The sequence below is a fragment of the Pongo pygmaeus genome, chromosome 7 (genome assembly GCF_028885625.2).
Source record: "Pongo pygmaeus isolate AG05252 chromosome 7, NHGRI_mPonPyg2-v2.0_pri, whole genome shotgun sequence".
Lineage (NCBI taxonomy): Eukaryota > Metazoa > Chordata > Mammalia > Primates > Hominidae > Pongo > Pongo pygmaeus.
In genome coordinates this window covers 107,233,148-107,246,939 of record NC_072380.2, presented here as the reverse complement: position 1 = coordinate 107,246,939, position 13,792 = coordinate 107,233,148, and the positions used below count along the sequence as shown (strand labels likewise).

At 38.3% G+C, this 13,792-nt stretch overlaps 1 protein-coding gene across 2 annotated transcripts in view; it reads right to left on the bottom strand.

Annotated features, from left to right (window-relative positions):
• INTS8 (integrator complex subunit 8) overlaps positions 1-13,792 on the bottom strand; it is a 57,201-nt gene that overhangs the window by 2,037 nt on the left and 41,372 nt on the right. Inside the window, exons 17-26 of one of the 2 annotated variants that reach the window (XM_054498707.2) lie at positions 12,654-12,838; positions 12,158-12,191; positions 11,163-11,219; positions 11,019-11,080; positions 6,335-6,453; positions 4,848-4,951; positions 3,696-3,746; positions 2,136-2,209; positions 1,998-2,062; positions 1,799-1,842 (exon numbers count right to left, since the gene is read on the bottom strand). In XM_054498707.2, the coding sequence (XP_054354682.1) occupies positions 1,799-1,842; positions 1,998-2,062; positions 2,136-2,209; positions 3,696-3,746; positions 4,848-4,951; positions 6,335-6,453; positions 11,019-11,080; positions 11,163-11,219; positions 12,158-12,191; positions 12,654-12,838 (795 nt within the window). Of the gene's footprint in view, positions 1-1,798; positions 1,843-1,997; positions 2,063-2,135; positions 2,210-3,695; positions 3,747-4,847; positions 4,952-6,334; positions 6,454-9,552; positions 9,675-11,018; positions 11,081-11,162; positions 11,220-12,157; positions 12,192-12,653; positions 12,839-13,792 lie in introns of those variants that run through there. The other variant, XR_008504148.2, reaches the window with a different exon arrangement.

The window sequence follows — 13,792 nt, the reverse complement described above, 5'->3', positions numbered from 1 at the left end:
TTAGAGTCCACGAAGAGAATGTGGACCACTGAACTAGTGGCAGGTAAAACAAAAAAGCTGACGGGCCAACTAAGGTTGGAGACTTGTTTGGCAGTGGCACCAGCTGTAGGACTTTTTCCAATAGTCTCAGTGGCCCAAGAAAATAAAACACGTAAGTTTCTGGACTTATGCAGGGCTAGGGCTTTCCCAGGTGAGGTAAAGGATAAAGTGAAGACGCTAAAAATATTGATCAAGAGTAGTTCTATCACAGCAGGGGTTCCCAAACCTGGTTCCTCACCAGACTACCCGGGAAACTTAAAAATTGGATTCCAGGGTCCCACTTCAGACCAACTGTATCGGTATCTCTCAGTGTGCAGAATAGTATTTGTTGTACTTGAGATGAGTAGAGAAGGGAAGATGGAAGGGAATGACTGGGAAAAAAATATCACAAACCTCAACATCCCACTGATCGTGAGGGGCTCAGGAGCAAGGAAGTAAGACAAGGATAGGTTATGGGCAGAGAGTGGGTTGCAATATAAGATCTAACGTAGAACAATTGTGCCTGACAGTAAGACATGGCTTTGGGTGTGAATGGCTGGTACAGAATAAAAATAACACTCCACAGATCTGAGGCTGGCAAGGACTTGTAAAGCTCAGGGTGACAGGTAAATTCATCACGTCTTTTGACACATGTAGAGGAACAACCAGATGCTTACGTGAGCTAGTAAGGAAGTAAGCTAAGTTATGAAGGATAAGGGTCTCAAAAAATGATACAAGTAGAAGTGGTTTGGAAATAGCAAAAAGGAGCTAGGAAAATTTTTCAATATTGCCTTCCAGCCCCAGGTAAATTAGAAAAGGGAGAATGAATTGCCTCCAATCAAGTGGAACTGGCCTTCACGTTCTTTTTCCTTTTTTTTTTTTTAAGTGCTGTTATTATTCTGTTTCTTCTAAACAATGGGCATACATTTTAGTCCAAGTACAAAGTTTAAAAGACCCTTAATAGCATTTTTTTAAATTAATATAAGTGAAAGAGCAAAGAAAAGATCTGTGGTGATACTGCTGCAGTAAATGTTAGACAAGTAAATATGGCCATACAATTTAAAATATTTTGGCCCATACATCAAATTTAGATAAAGAGTTCATCTAATCAGTGATTCTGGGGCACCTAATATGTGCCAGGCACCATTCTAGGGACCAACTATGACAAAACAAGTCCTTACCCTCCTGGGGAAATAGATATTAGGAAAATATACAGTATGTTGGATGTTGGTAAGTGTTCCGGAGAAAAACGTAAAAAGAAATGAGAGTAAGAGCACTGGAGGGAAAAGGCAAGCAGAAATTGTTACTTTATAAGATGATCAGGAAAGGATGATTGACGAGAGATCTGAGGGAAGCTGGATGTTCTTGGAAGAGAAAATTTCAAAGGCCCTTCTTAGGTGGTGAATGTTCTTGGTTTGTTGAAAGAACAGGAGGGGTACTGGTGTAGCAGAAATTAGCAAGGAGGAAAAGTCAGACGGACAGGCTAGAGGTCAAGTTGTATATAGCCTTATAAAGCCATTGTAAGACTTTTAACTTTGTGTGAGATGAGAAGCCATTGGAAGGTTTGGGACTGAGAAATGACATGATCTAACATTTTAAAATAATATATAATGACATGGAACAGTTAAAATTATCAAAAAAGGATCTTTTATAAAGTAAACACTGATAATAAAATTCTGGCAGTAACTAGGTACACAAAATCTATTTTTTGTTGGTTCACATCTTAATTGTTTAATATTCTGGAAACTATACCACTGAAGAAAGGCATAAGGTAACTTACTGCAATTTGTCTTTTATCTGTTTCTCCTCTTTTATGATGAAGATCTAATGAATCACTTAAGGAAAATAAATCTGATAGTATTAAATATAATGAGAGAATCTCATTTTCAGTTTTGATTTGGAAAATATACAATATTAAATATTCCTTTAATTTATAAAAATGGATCATTCTAACATCACACACATTGATGAAAGGATACAAGTCAAGTATTCCAAAATGGTAACATCCCATATGTAGTCGTAGTAGGAGTCCATAGCATCATGACTGAAAGACAGAATTCAGTTATTTCTTAAGCAGAAAAATGTTGACCTCGTTATTTTTAAAAAATTATTCATACCTGTTTTGTTCTTGCAGAGATTTAAACGCTGTTTTGTAGTCAATTTCTCTGAGGAACTGACATAAAATGGCCACCTACATTAACAAAGATTTGAAAATGGTTTCATGTAATGAAAGCTTGGTTTTACAGGGTGATCTTGAATTACTCTTATATAAAGAATATATTCTTTAAGAAGCCTTATGGATCACATTGAATCAGCTCATATTTATGGATTCCATCCAACTGTAATTTCAAAAACCTTTATACACATGTCTGTCTGACCAATATTCTCTTCATCAGTGACCTCAACCACAAATTTTTAGAGGTTTGAATGAGAAGCTGGCAAAAAGCCAGTTCAGAAAACTGAAGGGGGTGGAAAACTGCCAAGCAAAAGTGTCATGACATTCAAGGACATACAGAACGTGCAATTAAACCTTTCATAGCTGGCAAGTATAGACGCTCATTTTGGAAAAATTTGGGCTGCCAATCTGCTTAACATAGAAAACATTTCACTCAGGTCATAATGTCCATCTCTTTAAAAAATAGTTTTTATTGATTTAATTCAGAAACCATAAAAGTTACCCTCTTAAAGTACCCAATCTGGTGATTTTTAGTATATTCACCAAGTTGTACAACCATCACCACTATGTAATTTCAAAACATTTTCATTATTTCCCCCAAAAAAGTCCATTAGCAGTCACTCTCCATTCCCTCTCACCTCAAGCCTCTGATAACCACTAATTTACTTTGTCTCCATACATTTGCCTACTCTGAACATTTCACATGAATGGAATCATAGACTATGTAGCCTTTTGTGTCTAGCTTCTTTCACTTAGCATAATCTTTCAAGGTTCAGCCATGCTGTACCAGGTTAACAGTAACTCATTCCTTTCTATGGCTGAATAATATTTCACTGCATAGATATGCTGCATTGTGTTCAGTCATTCATCATTTGATGGGCATTAGGGTTGTTTCTACTTTTTGGCTATTATGAATGATGCTGCTATGAACTTGTGTACAACTTTTTCTGTGGACATTATGTTTTCAATTGTCTTGGGTATACACCTAGGAGTGAAACTGCTGGGTCATACAGTAATTCTTATGTTTACCTTTTTGAGGAACTGGGAAACTGTTTTCCTGAGTCTACACCATTTTGATGCTACACCATTTTATATTCCCACCAGCAACATATGAGGGTGCCAATTTCCCTACATCCTCACCAACATTTGTTTTTAAACGTCTTTAGATTACAGCCATCCCAGTGGGTAGGAAGTGGTATCTCATGGTTTTGATTTGCATTTCCCTAATGACTAATGCACATTTCTAAAGTATCTTTAAAAACTTGAAAAATGCTTTTTTCCACTTAGGAGGTTTAAAGGTCAATGTTTTTAATTCATACTTTCATTTTAGTTGACATTCTATAAACTATTTTAAAAAATTTAAAGAATATGCCAAACTCTTACATACCCTAAATGATTTTGATATGGAAAATAAAAGCTAATTTCCAGTTCAATGCTTTATATTTATTATAAACTCTAACACACTTAAAAATAAAACAACTTCATAATATTATAAACTAACCTGTGTGTGGCAATTCAGCAAAGAACAACATTTTATCATTCGTTTTATTACCTACAAAAGCAAAATTCTCATTATTTTCAAAAACCAGCTAACATGGATTGTAACAAATGTGCCACTCTGGTATGGGATGTCAAAAGAGGAAGCTGTGTGTGGAGGAACGGGGGGTATATGGGAACTCTGTACCTTTTATTCAATTTTGCTGTGAACTTAAAATTGCTGTAAAAAATAAACCAAAAATCTAATAAATGTTCAATCTTATTTCGAAAGCCATTATAAGTATTTTAAAAATATCATTTAAGTTATGATACTGGTAGCCTACATCAGAGGAAAGAGCAACGCATATCAAAAAAAAATGGACAAAATTTGACACCAGTGCAGGAATGGGGAGGAAATGGGAAGAAGTAGGTCAAAGGGCACAAATTTGCAATTAGAGAGAAAAAGTCTAGCAAGCTGATATACAGTATGAGGACTAGAATTCATTATACCGTAATGTATACTAAAAAATTGCTGAGAGTAGATTTTAGGTGCTCTTATCACAAAAAATGGTAACTAAGGAAGGCAATGGATTTTTTTGTTTGTTTGACTGTAGTAATCATCTCACTGTGTATATTAAAACATTATTCTGTATATCTTAAATATATACCCAAGAAATTAGGAAAAAAAATAGGGATTTAGGAGATAAAATCCATATGATTTGAGAGCTAACTGGATGGTGGCAGGAGGGTCAGTAAAGAAAAAAGCCAAAAATGATGGTCAGGGTTTGGGCTTGAACAACTCAAATGGTTAAACAAAAATGTTTGGTATTTTGCAGTTTTGTTTTTTGTTTTTTGTTTTTTTTTTTGAAAGGGCAGGTGAATTTATTAGGAGTGTATTAGGAGTGTATTACTTTATGGTAAAGACAGACACAAATCAGTTTGGACAAGTTGAATTTGAGGTGTTTTGGGGGAATCAAGACAGCAATAGGTGCTAGAAGTAAGGACAATGAAAATACGCAGAGCAATGTGTTCTAGAGCCATGAACCTGGGACTAGGTTCATGGAACCTAGGTTCATGGGACTAGGTTCAAGGAAATGGGTAAGTTCAGCCAAAAGGGGGCCCAGGAAGAACATATACAGGTAGGCAAGAAGCCAGCCAGCCCATGAAAACAATTTACCTGGTCTGTATAAACATCAGGGGGCACAGCCTTGTTAAAGAAGTCAGAACACACAGCTCCTGCCTGGAGGTAATAGTGAAGAGCTGCTGAATACTGATTCGTTGCTGAAACAGAAAAACAGACATAAAGCATTAGAGGTAACAGTTGAAAAACAGGGATTCCTTTGTGAAGAGTCAGGTGTAACTTCGTAAGTTAACAAAAGCAGATTCAAACCACAGAACTAGAAATAAAATGTTAGTTCATATTTCTTGCCAAATGTCCTAATACAGAATTTAGTATCTGGAGATTTTATTTCCCAAATGTCCAAACTAGAAACAAATTATAATTTTGTGAAGTAGTTCAGAATTGGTGTATCAAGAAATTGACAGCTATCAAGCTGATATCTTGAACTTGATAGATATCGAGAACCTGATAGCTTCTTTTGGGGGCTGGGGTGGAAACAAGCATTAAAATCAGCATTTGCATCAAAATAATCCAGAGGAGAGAGGAATGATGTGGGAAAGTGGACACGTGAAACAAGACTGGCCATGAGCTAATTACTGTTAATTAGTAGCTGGGTGGTAGACCCATGGGTGTTCAGCACACTATCCCTTTTATCTTCATATCTTGAACTTTCCCTTTAAAAAATTCAACTCATTAGGAAACAAGCATGATAGGAAAAAATCTTAAAAATTAAAAACCAACTCCTAAAACACAGATTCTGAAATGATTCTAGTCAGAAATTTTATTCGATCTGTAGAGTAACAGAAGCATTGAAAGTTTCGTATCATGTCGGAAAACCTTATCACATATAACCCAGCAGATGAGTAATGGGGAGAGTTAGGATCTATCTCCAAGAATAAAAATAATGATCAACTATACCTGCAGAGATTTTAGAATCTTTAAAAAGCATTTTAAAAAGAAAACCTCATTCTCCTTAAAGATGTTTTACCAATTAATTAGATTTTAAAAATTCATGCTGGGCACAGGGGCTCACGCTTGTAATCCTAACACTTTGGGAGGCCAAGGCGGGCAGATCACCTGAGGTCAGGAGTTCAAGATCAGCCTGGCCAACATGGCGAAAACCCGTATCTACTAAAAATACAAAAATTAGCCACGCGTGGTGGTGGGTGCCTATAATCCCAGCTACTTGGGAGGCTGAGGCAGGAGAATCGCTTGAACCCGGGAGGCGGAGGTTGCAGTGAGCCAAGATCGTGCCACTTCACTCCAGCCTGGGCAACAGAACAAGACTCCATCACACACACAAAAAAAATTCACTATTTTTTTAAAAACGAGAATAAAGGTAGTCAACATAAAGTTAAAAGCATCTGAACCAAAGGTTCTACACTTAAAAAAAGTACAAATACTTTTACTGCTTTAATTTTACTAAAGACAAGTAAATCTCAACAAAACTTAGCAAGTATTGAAATAAAATAGGTTATATATTTACTTTCACTTCAAAAAGTGCTATAAAAACAAAACACAAAGCAACCAAACATCTCACTTACCAAAGTAAATATCTGCCTGGATAATTAACCAGGAATGGTTATTTGGATTTATACTGAGTGTATATCGAACTAGCTCTTTCACTGTGATTGCCACAGCTTCAAAGTCCACAGACTGGAGGCTAAAAGGAAAGACACATAACATTAATCTCTATTTTAAAAGTCAACTTTAAATTCCATGCATGTATTTATTAAAAACAAAAACTCAGCCAAGATTTAGGTGAACATAAATATAATGCTAAATACTAGGAGTAAATGTATTATAAGAACTATCAACACAACTAAGTCTAAGAAAGTGTGATGGGTTAACTTTTTATGAGGGGTTGAAAACAATCTGATTTTTGTTCTCTTTTCTTCAAAATGTCAAAGGTAGACAAGGCTGCACCAAGAAAGTGTATTTGCCTCTTTTACAAATGTTTAAAACATATAGAAGTAGTAAGATAAAACCCTTACCTCTGCTTTTAGCACAATTTATGGGCAACAAAAGAGACTCATAAAATTACCCCAAATTATTATTATCATTTTTTTTTTGAGACAGAGTCTCACTCTGTCGCCCAGGTTGGAGTGCGGTGGCACGATCTCAGCTCACTGCAACCTCCGCCTCCCGGGTTCAAGCGACTCCTCTGCCTCGGCCTCCTGAGTAGCTGGGATTACAGGCGCTCACCACCACACCCAGCTAATTTTTTTTTTTTTTTTGTATTTTTAGTAGAGACGGGGTTTCACCATGTTGGCCAGGCTGGTCTCAAACTCCTGGCCTCAGCCGATCTGCCCATCTCAGCCTCCCCGTGCTGGGGATTACAGTCCTGAGCCACCGCACCTGGCCCCCAAATGATTTTTAAGTTCTGTTACCTATGAGAAGTTACATAAAAATCAAGGACTCAGATACTGACAATGTTGCCATGTGGCCTTACATCCACCTTAAGCCTTCTTCCAAGAGTTACTGACTCCCCTCAAGATATTTCAGGGGCCTAATAGGGTCAGGGGCTGGATGTCCAAGTATATCACATCAGTGTACCTGGCAGCCCCCAAGAATCAAGAAAAGAGTATTGTGAGCCTGGCTAAATGTGGACACCTTCAGGTCCAGAGTCAGAAGATGGAACTGTGAAGAGAAAAGCGAGGCCGGCACCCAAAAAACTGCTAACTGCTCCCACCTCCTAAGAGCAGTAAAGCACAAGGGTAGAGAATACAGGCTGTGGATTCAGACACATGGCTCTATCATTTACAAGGTGAATTTAGACAAGGTACTTCTGTTGTCCTGAGGGGTTACAGTTTACCCTAACTCACCAGTGCCCAGTACAGTGGAAAACGAATTGTGGGATTATTAGCAAATAGTCAATTATTTATTTAAACTTAAATAGTTATATAAGTTAGATTGGCTTACAATTTTACAGACATTTACAAAATGTTACAAGTGTAAGAATTCTATATATCAAGTAGTTGGTTTTAAAAACATAATCTTCAATCCAGTGCCATTCCCACTATTCTTGGAATCAATAAAGAGTCCCACTCAGGAGAAATACTTTTCTCTAGTCAAACATTTAGTCATATTTTGTTTTCTCTGGGTCAATTTAAAGTATTTTCATCATGAAGATAATAGTTAAGCCTACTATGTACCAGTCTTTATTCTAAATATCTAGCTTAGAAAATGTATTATTTCAGGCCAGATGCAGTGGCTCACGCCTGTAATACAAGTACTTTGGTAGGCCGAGGCGGGCGGATCACGAGGTCAGGAGATCAAGATCATCCTGGCTAACATGGTGAAACCCCATCTCTACTAAAAATACAAAAAGTAGCCGGGCATGGTGGTGGGCGCCTGTAGTCCCAGCTACTCAGGAGGCTAAGGCAGGAGAATGGCATGAACCCGGGAGGTAGAGCTTGCAGTGAGCCAAGATCGCGCTACTGCACTCCAGCCTGGGTGACATAGCAAGACTCCACCTCAAAAAAAAAATAAATAAATAAATAAAAATATATTATTTCATCCTCACAATTCTGAGGCAGGTACTATTTTAGAGATGGGAAACATGGCACAGAAAGCAACTTATTGAAGGTCATATACCTCTAAGTGAAAAGGCTGGGGCTCAAACCCCGTGAGTCTGACCCAGAGCCCCTAGGGTAAACAATTCTTTTGCCTCATTTATAAACACACTGGAAACCAATCATTACAGTCTAAACTTAGGCCACAGAGGTAATACTACAGAGGCTAAAAAACACAACCATTAGGTGGGGCGCAGTGGCTCATGCCTGTAAACCCAGCACTTTGGGAGGCCGAGGCAGGCAGATCACAAGGTCAGGAGTTTGAGACCAGCCTGACCAACATGGTGAAACCTCATCTCTACTAAAAATACAAAAATTAGCTGTGTGTGGTGGCACGTGCCTGTAATCCCAGCTACTCAGGAGGCTGAGGCAGGAGAATTGCTTGAACCCGGGAGGCGGAGGTTGCAGTGAGCTGAGATCATGCCGCTGTACTCCAGCCTGGGCAACAGAACGAGACTCCGTCTCAAAAAATAAAAATAAAAATAAATAAATAAATAAATAAAAATAAAAATTAGCCAGGTGTGGTGGCACATGCCTGTAGTCCCAGCCACTCAGGAGGCTAAGGCTGGAGAACTGCTCAAACCCAGAAGGTGGAGGTTGCAGTAAGCCGAGATCGTACCACTGCACTCCAGCTTGGGTGACAGAGTGAGACTTTGTCTCAAAAAAAAACCCCAAAAAAACAAAAACACAACCACTGAAACCACCAATTAAAAAATGCAAAACTGGGCTGGCCACAGTGGCTCACGCCTGTAATCCTAGCACTTTGGGAGGCTGAGGTGTGCAGATCACCTGAGGTCAGGAGTTTGGGACCAGCCTGACCAACATGGAGAAATCCGTCTCTACTAAAAATACAAAATTCACTGAGTGTGGTGGCACATGCCTGTAATCCCAGGTACTTGGGAGCCTGAGGCAGGAGAATCGCTTGAACCGGGGAGGCAGAGGTTGTGGTGAGCCAAGATTGCGCCACTGCACTCCAGCCTGGGCAACAAAAGTGAAACTCTGCCTCAAAAAAAAAAAAAATCCAAAACTGGGTGGGCATGGTGGCTCACGCCTATAATTCCAGAGCTCTAGGAGGCCAAGGTGGGCGGACCTCTAGAGGCTAGGGGTTCAAGACCAGCCTGGGAAACATGGTGAAACCCCATCTCTACTAAAAATACAAATAAATAGCTAGAGGTGGTGGCATGCACCTGTAATCCCAGATACTTGGGAGGCTGAGGCATGAGAATCGCTTGGACCTTGCAGGCGTAGGTTGCAATAAGCTGAGACCTCGCCACTGCACTCCAGCCTGGGCGACAAAGCAACGCGATGTCTAAAAAAAAGAGAAAAGAAAAGAAAAACTGTCTCTACCTGATTCTTGAATTGGTATCTAACAACAGATTTTATATAAAAATCAGAAACACAGGATGACGGACTCTGCAGTTCAAATGCTGTGGAGCATGCACATGTGCTTCATGCAGCATGGTGCTCCCTTGGGAAACAAGCCTCAGTAAGTGGAGGGCAGGGGCACTCACCTGCTCTGACCCTCCAAATCCCTGGATGAGACAGAGAGCTTTTCCAATCTCTAAGATTGAGATGGAAACAAATTCTTTACTATTATTCTATTATCAGCTTGCCTATGTACCGAAATCTTTCCTTCTTCAAAGATGCCACTAAAAGCAATAACATAAGGCTTGGAAAAGCACAAACTAAGAAGACTGAGAGGGAGGGCAGGGAGGAAAAACATTTGTGAGGAAACAAGTGGATTCCCCCACATGAGAAGTTGCTATGTGTGGGAAAAGAAAAATGTACATGATTTCTTCAAGTAAATGAACCCTTTTTCCTCCCCTAAAAAAAGTCCCCATCATCTTATTGTGATTCTCAGGTAGTGCATGCAAAAGGGAATATTTCTCAAAGTAATTAAAGAAGTTTAGTTTAGTTCCTACAGCAACTAAAAGAGATTGGGAGCCTTTTGATAACTGCAGCATTAGATGAGACATACAAAAAATTATGAAAAAACAAATCACTTTCAAATGGATACTTGTAAAAGAAATAAGATGCTGGAAACCTGATAGAAAGTCATTCTTTCATTGGTCCCAATTTTCCAATTCTACTGACAATCAGGACCACTTATATCTTCTGTTCCAAGGCTGATAAATCTTAACTCCTACTTAAGAGTTATGCTGGGCCAGGTGTGGTAGCTCCTGCCTGTAATGCCAGCACTTTGGGAGGCTGAGGCAGGCAGATCACTTGAGGTCAGGAGTTCGGGACCAGCCTGGCCAACATGGCAAAACCACGTCTCTACTGAAAATACAAAAATTAGACAGGCATGGTGGCAGGTGCCTGTAATCCCAGCTATTTGGGAGGCTGAGGCATGAGAATTGCTTGAACCTGAGAGGCAGAGGTTGCAGTGAGCAGAGACTGTACCACTGCATTCCAGCCTGGGCAACAGAGTGAGACTCTGCCTCAAAAAAAAAAAAAAAAAAAAAAAAAGGGTTATGCCTTATCCACAATTTATAGGAAGATAATTATCATTATCATAATAGAGAAACACAAAGACTATAGAATCTTAGATTTCTGGCCCTTTAATAAAATTATCTAAGGGTATCTATACTAGTCAGAATGGTTTCCAAATACATAACTCAATTAATAAAATAAAAGCTATACCACTACTTACTTGGGAATGGAAGATGGCCAAATAGAAATGTGTTCAGCTGTAATATCATTCACAATGTCCTCCTTTAAAAAGAAAAAGAAAAAAGGTGTGATTTACAAAGAAATTTCTTTTAAATTTTTCTAAATGAAATTATGAAATACTTACCCGAACATTGTGAAGTTTCACAAAGAGTGATAAAATAATAGTCAAAACGAGTGGTTCCTATGAGAAAGAAAACACAGAATCCTTAAACAGTGTGTGTATTTTTATTTATTTAATATTTCTCCTGTCAACCTCACAGACATCAAGCATTTTAAAAGACCCTTGCCTTTTTAAAATTTAGCATCTGTTTTAGCATGTGCTTTAGCACACTAAAAATCAAGTTTTTAATCGCATGTGGGGGCAGGGCGTGGACCATAGCACATAATTTACATAAAATTAGCATAAATGTTTGGCTTATGGTGCTATCTCCAAGCTCAACTCCTCACATGACTCTCAAGTAACTTTTTATCCCTTAAAATAATGTTCAAAGAGTGAAACCTAGGTTATGTCCAATAAATAAATATGACATTGATCCTACTAAGCAAAAATTAAAGCCAGGCTTCACACATCTAGCCCCTATTATGAAGACTTCTTTACAATTTAAAGAAATACCTGCTCCATTCACTAAAACATGGTAAAGTAAATGCAAAACAAACTTTTCCAATCAGAATATCCCACCCACCAATAATGATCACTGAAGAAAAGCACATTAACAGGTCACTTCAATAATTTAACCAGAGGCCAGGCAAGGTGGCTAACACCTGTAATCCCAGCACTGTGAGGGGCCAAGAAGGGAGGATAATTTGAGACCAGGAGTTAGAAACTAGCCTGGGCAACAAGAGGAGACCTCATCTCTACAAAAAATTAGCTGGGCATGGTGACATGTGCCTGTAGTCCCAGTTCCTCAGAAAGCTGAGGCAGGAGGACTGCTTAACCTCAATTAGAAGATGCAGTGAGTTACAATCACACCTCAGCACTCCAGCTTGGGTGACAGATCAAGACCCTGTCCCTTAAAAAACAAATAATAATTTAGTCAGTATTTGAAGTACCCAATAATTTTAAGTCATATTCTACAAAAACCAGCAATAGTAATTAGAGCAATTTTTAATAAAACTTACTCGTAATTTTTTGATAAAAGAAAGCAGTTCACTCCTACAAAACAAAAATTTTTGAATACACATTTAATATTAGAAATAAAAAATAAAGAAAGTAAATTATAGGTGAAGGTTTATTCTTAATGCTCCAATTCTGCAAGTGTGAAAAGGAAAGTAATATTCTATTGTTATACTAACCTAATAACATTTCTTCCCTGTTTTAATCACATGTGAAATCTTCAATACTATCCAACCTTAAATACTACTGATTTTGAATTCCAGCTGATTAAATGATTAATAGTTTCTTAAAATGACATATAAACAAAAGATCTTTCCAAAGGTGGCCAAGGCAGACAGGTTCATCACAGATGAGTACTACAGAACTTGTAAGACTGTCCAACTTTATGATATACAGAATAAAAGCTGATGTTCTTGAAATCAACCTTTAATAGGTTAATAGTATAAATAGGATAAATATTAAGAACTCAAACACAACTGACAGAAACATACCAATACATACCGATACATGATACCTAACGTAGATTCCCTCTGTTTTATTAAACTAACTCTGCCATCATTTCCTCGTTTGTGCTGACTGGACACACTACAGATTTGAACAACAACTTCCCAAAGGTCTTTGGCAGTCCGTCTACTTTCTTTAGGGCCTGGAAGTTCTTTGCATGTAGCTGCTAAAAGCTGTCCAAGCTATAACATGAAAAACAAAATACACAAAAGATAATCTGTAATGTCGTGCACATTAGTTCTATTATCAAGGCACACTGGAGGAAAGATGGAATGACTGCCGAAACATACTAAGCACAGTTATTTTATGCTGTGCACTCTGTACAACCTTTGAGGAATTTAGGGCTCATTGTGTACTGACAGATCTGAATCTGAGAAAGATCCTCTGGTTCGAGCATATGAACTTTGTCTCTGAACAATTATAGTCTAGTGAAAACGAAAATGAGACAACGCAGAGACAGGTGATTTATTAAGTGGAAAAAAAACCAAGTTGCTAAATACACATAGTATGATCCCACGTTACATAGGGAAAAAAAAAGTGTAATGGAAGGCATACACCAAGATATTAACTGTAGTAAAAGCCCAGGGGGTGAGATTAAAATAGCGCTCAGATTTCTCTCTCTCCCTCGTGCACATACACACACATACAACTTTTAATCACTAAAAAAAAAAAATTGTTTCAATGAAAAAAATAAGGAAAGGAATAAAGAAACTGAAGTTGGCAGAATTAAGGGATACAGATTTAAAGCAATTTTTCTCGAAAATTGGTAGCAACTGGGAATGGAGCTACTGCTCATCTGAGGAGGTAGAATTAAGGCAGGACAGGTTACACAAAGTGACTGGTATGAATAAAAGCAGCCTCAATGACCTAAGATGTAGGGAGGACCCAGAAATAAAGAGTGGAAAAGCTAAAAGCAAAAGACAGAGAAAGAGTGACTTACAATAAATTCAGAATTTCTTTTCTTTTTGGAGGCAGGGTCTTGCTCTGCACCCAGGCTGGAGTGCAGTGGTGTAATCTTGGCTCACTGCAACCTCCGCCTCCCAGGCTCAAATGATTCTTGTGCCTCAGCCTCCTGAGTAGCTGGAATTACAGGCATGTGTCACCATGCCCGGCTAATTTCTGTATTTTTAGTAGAG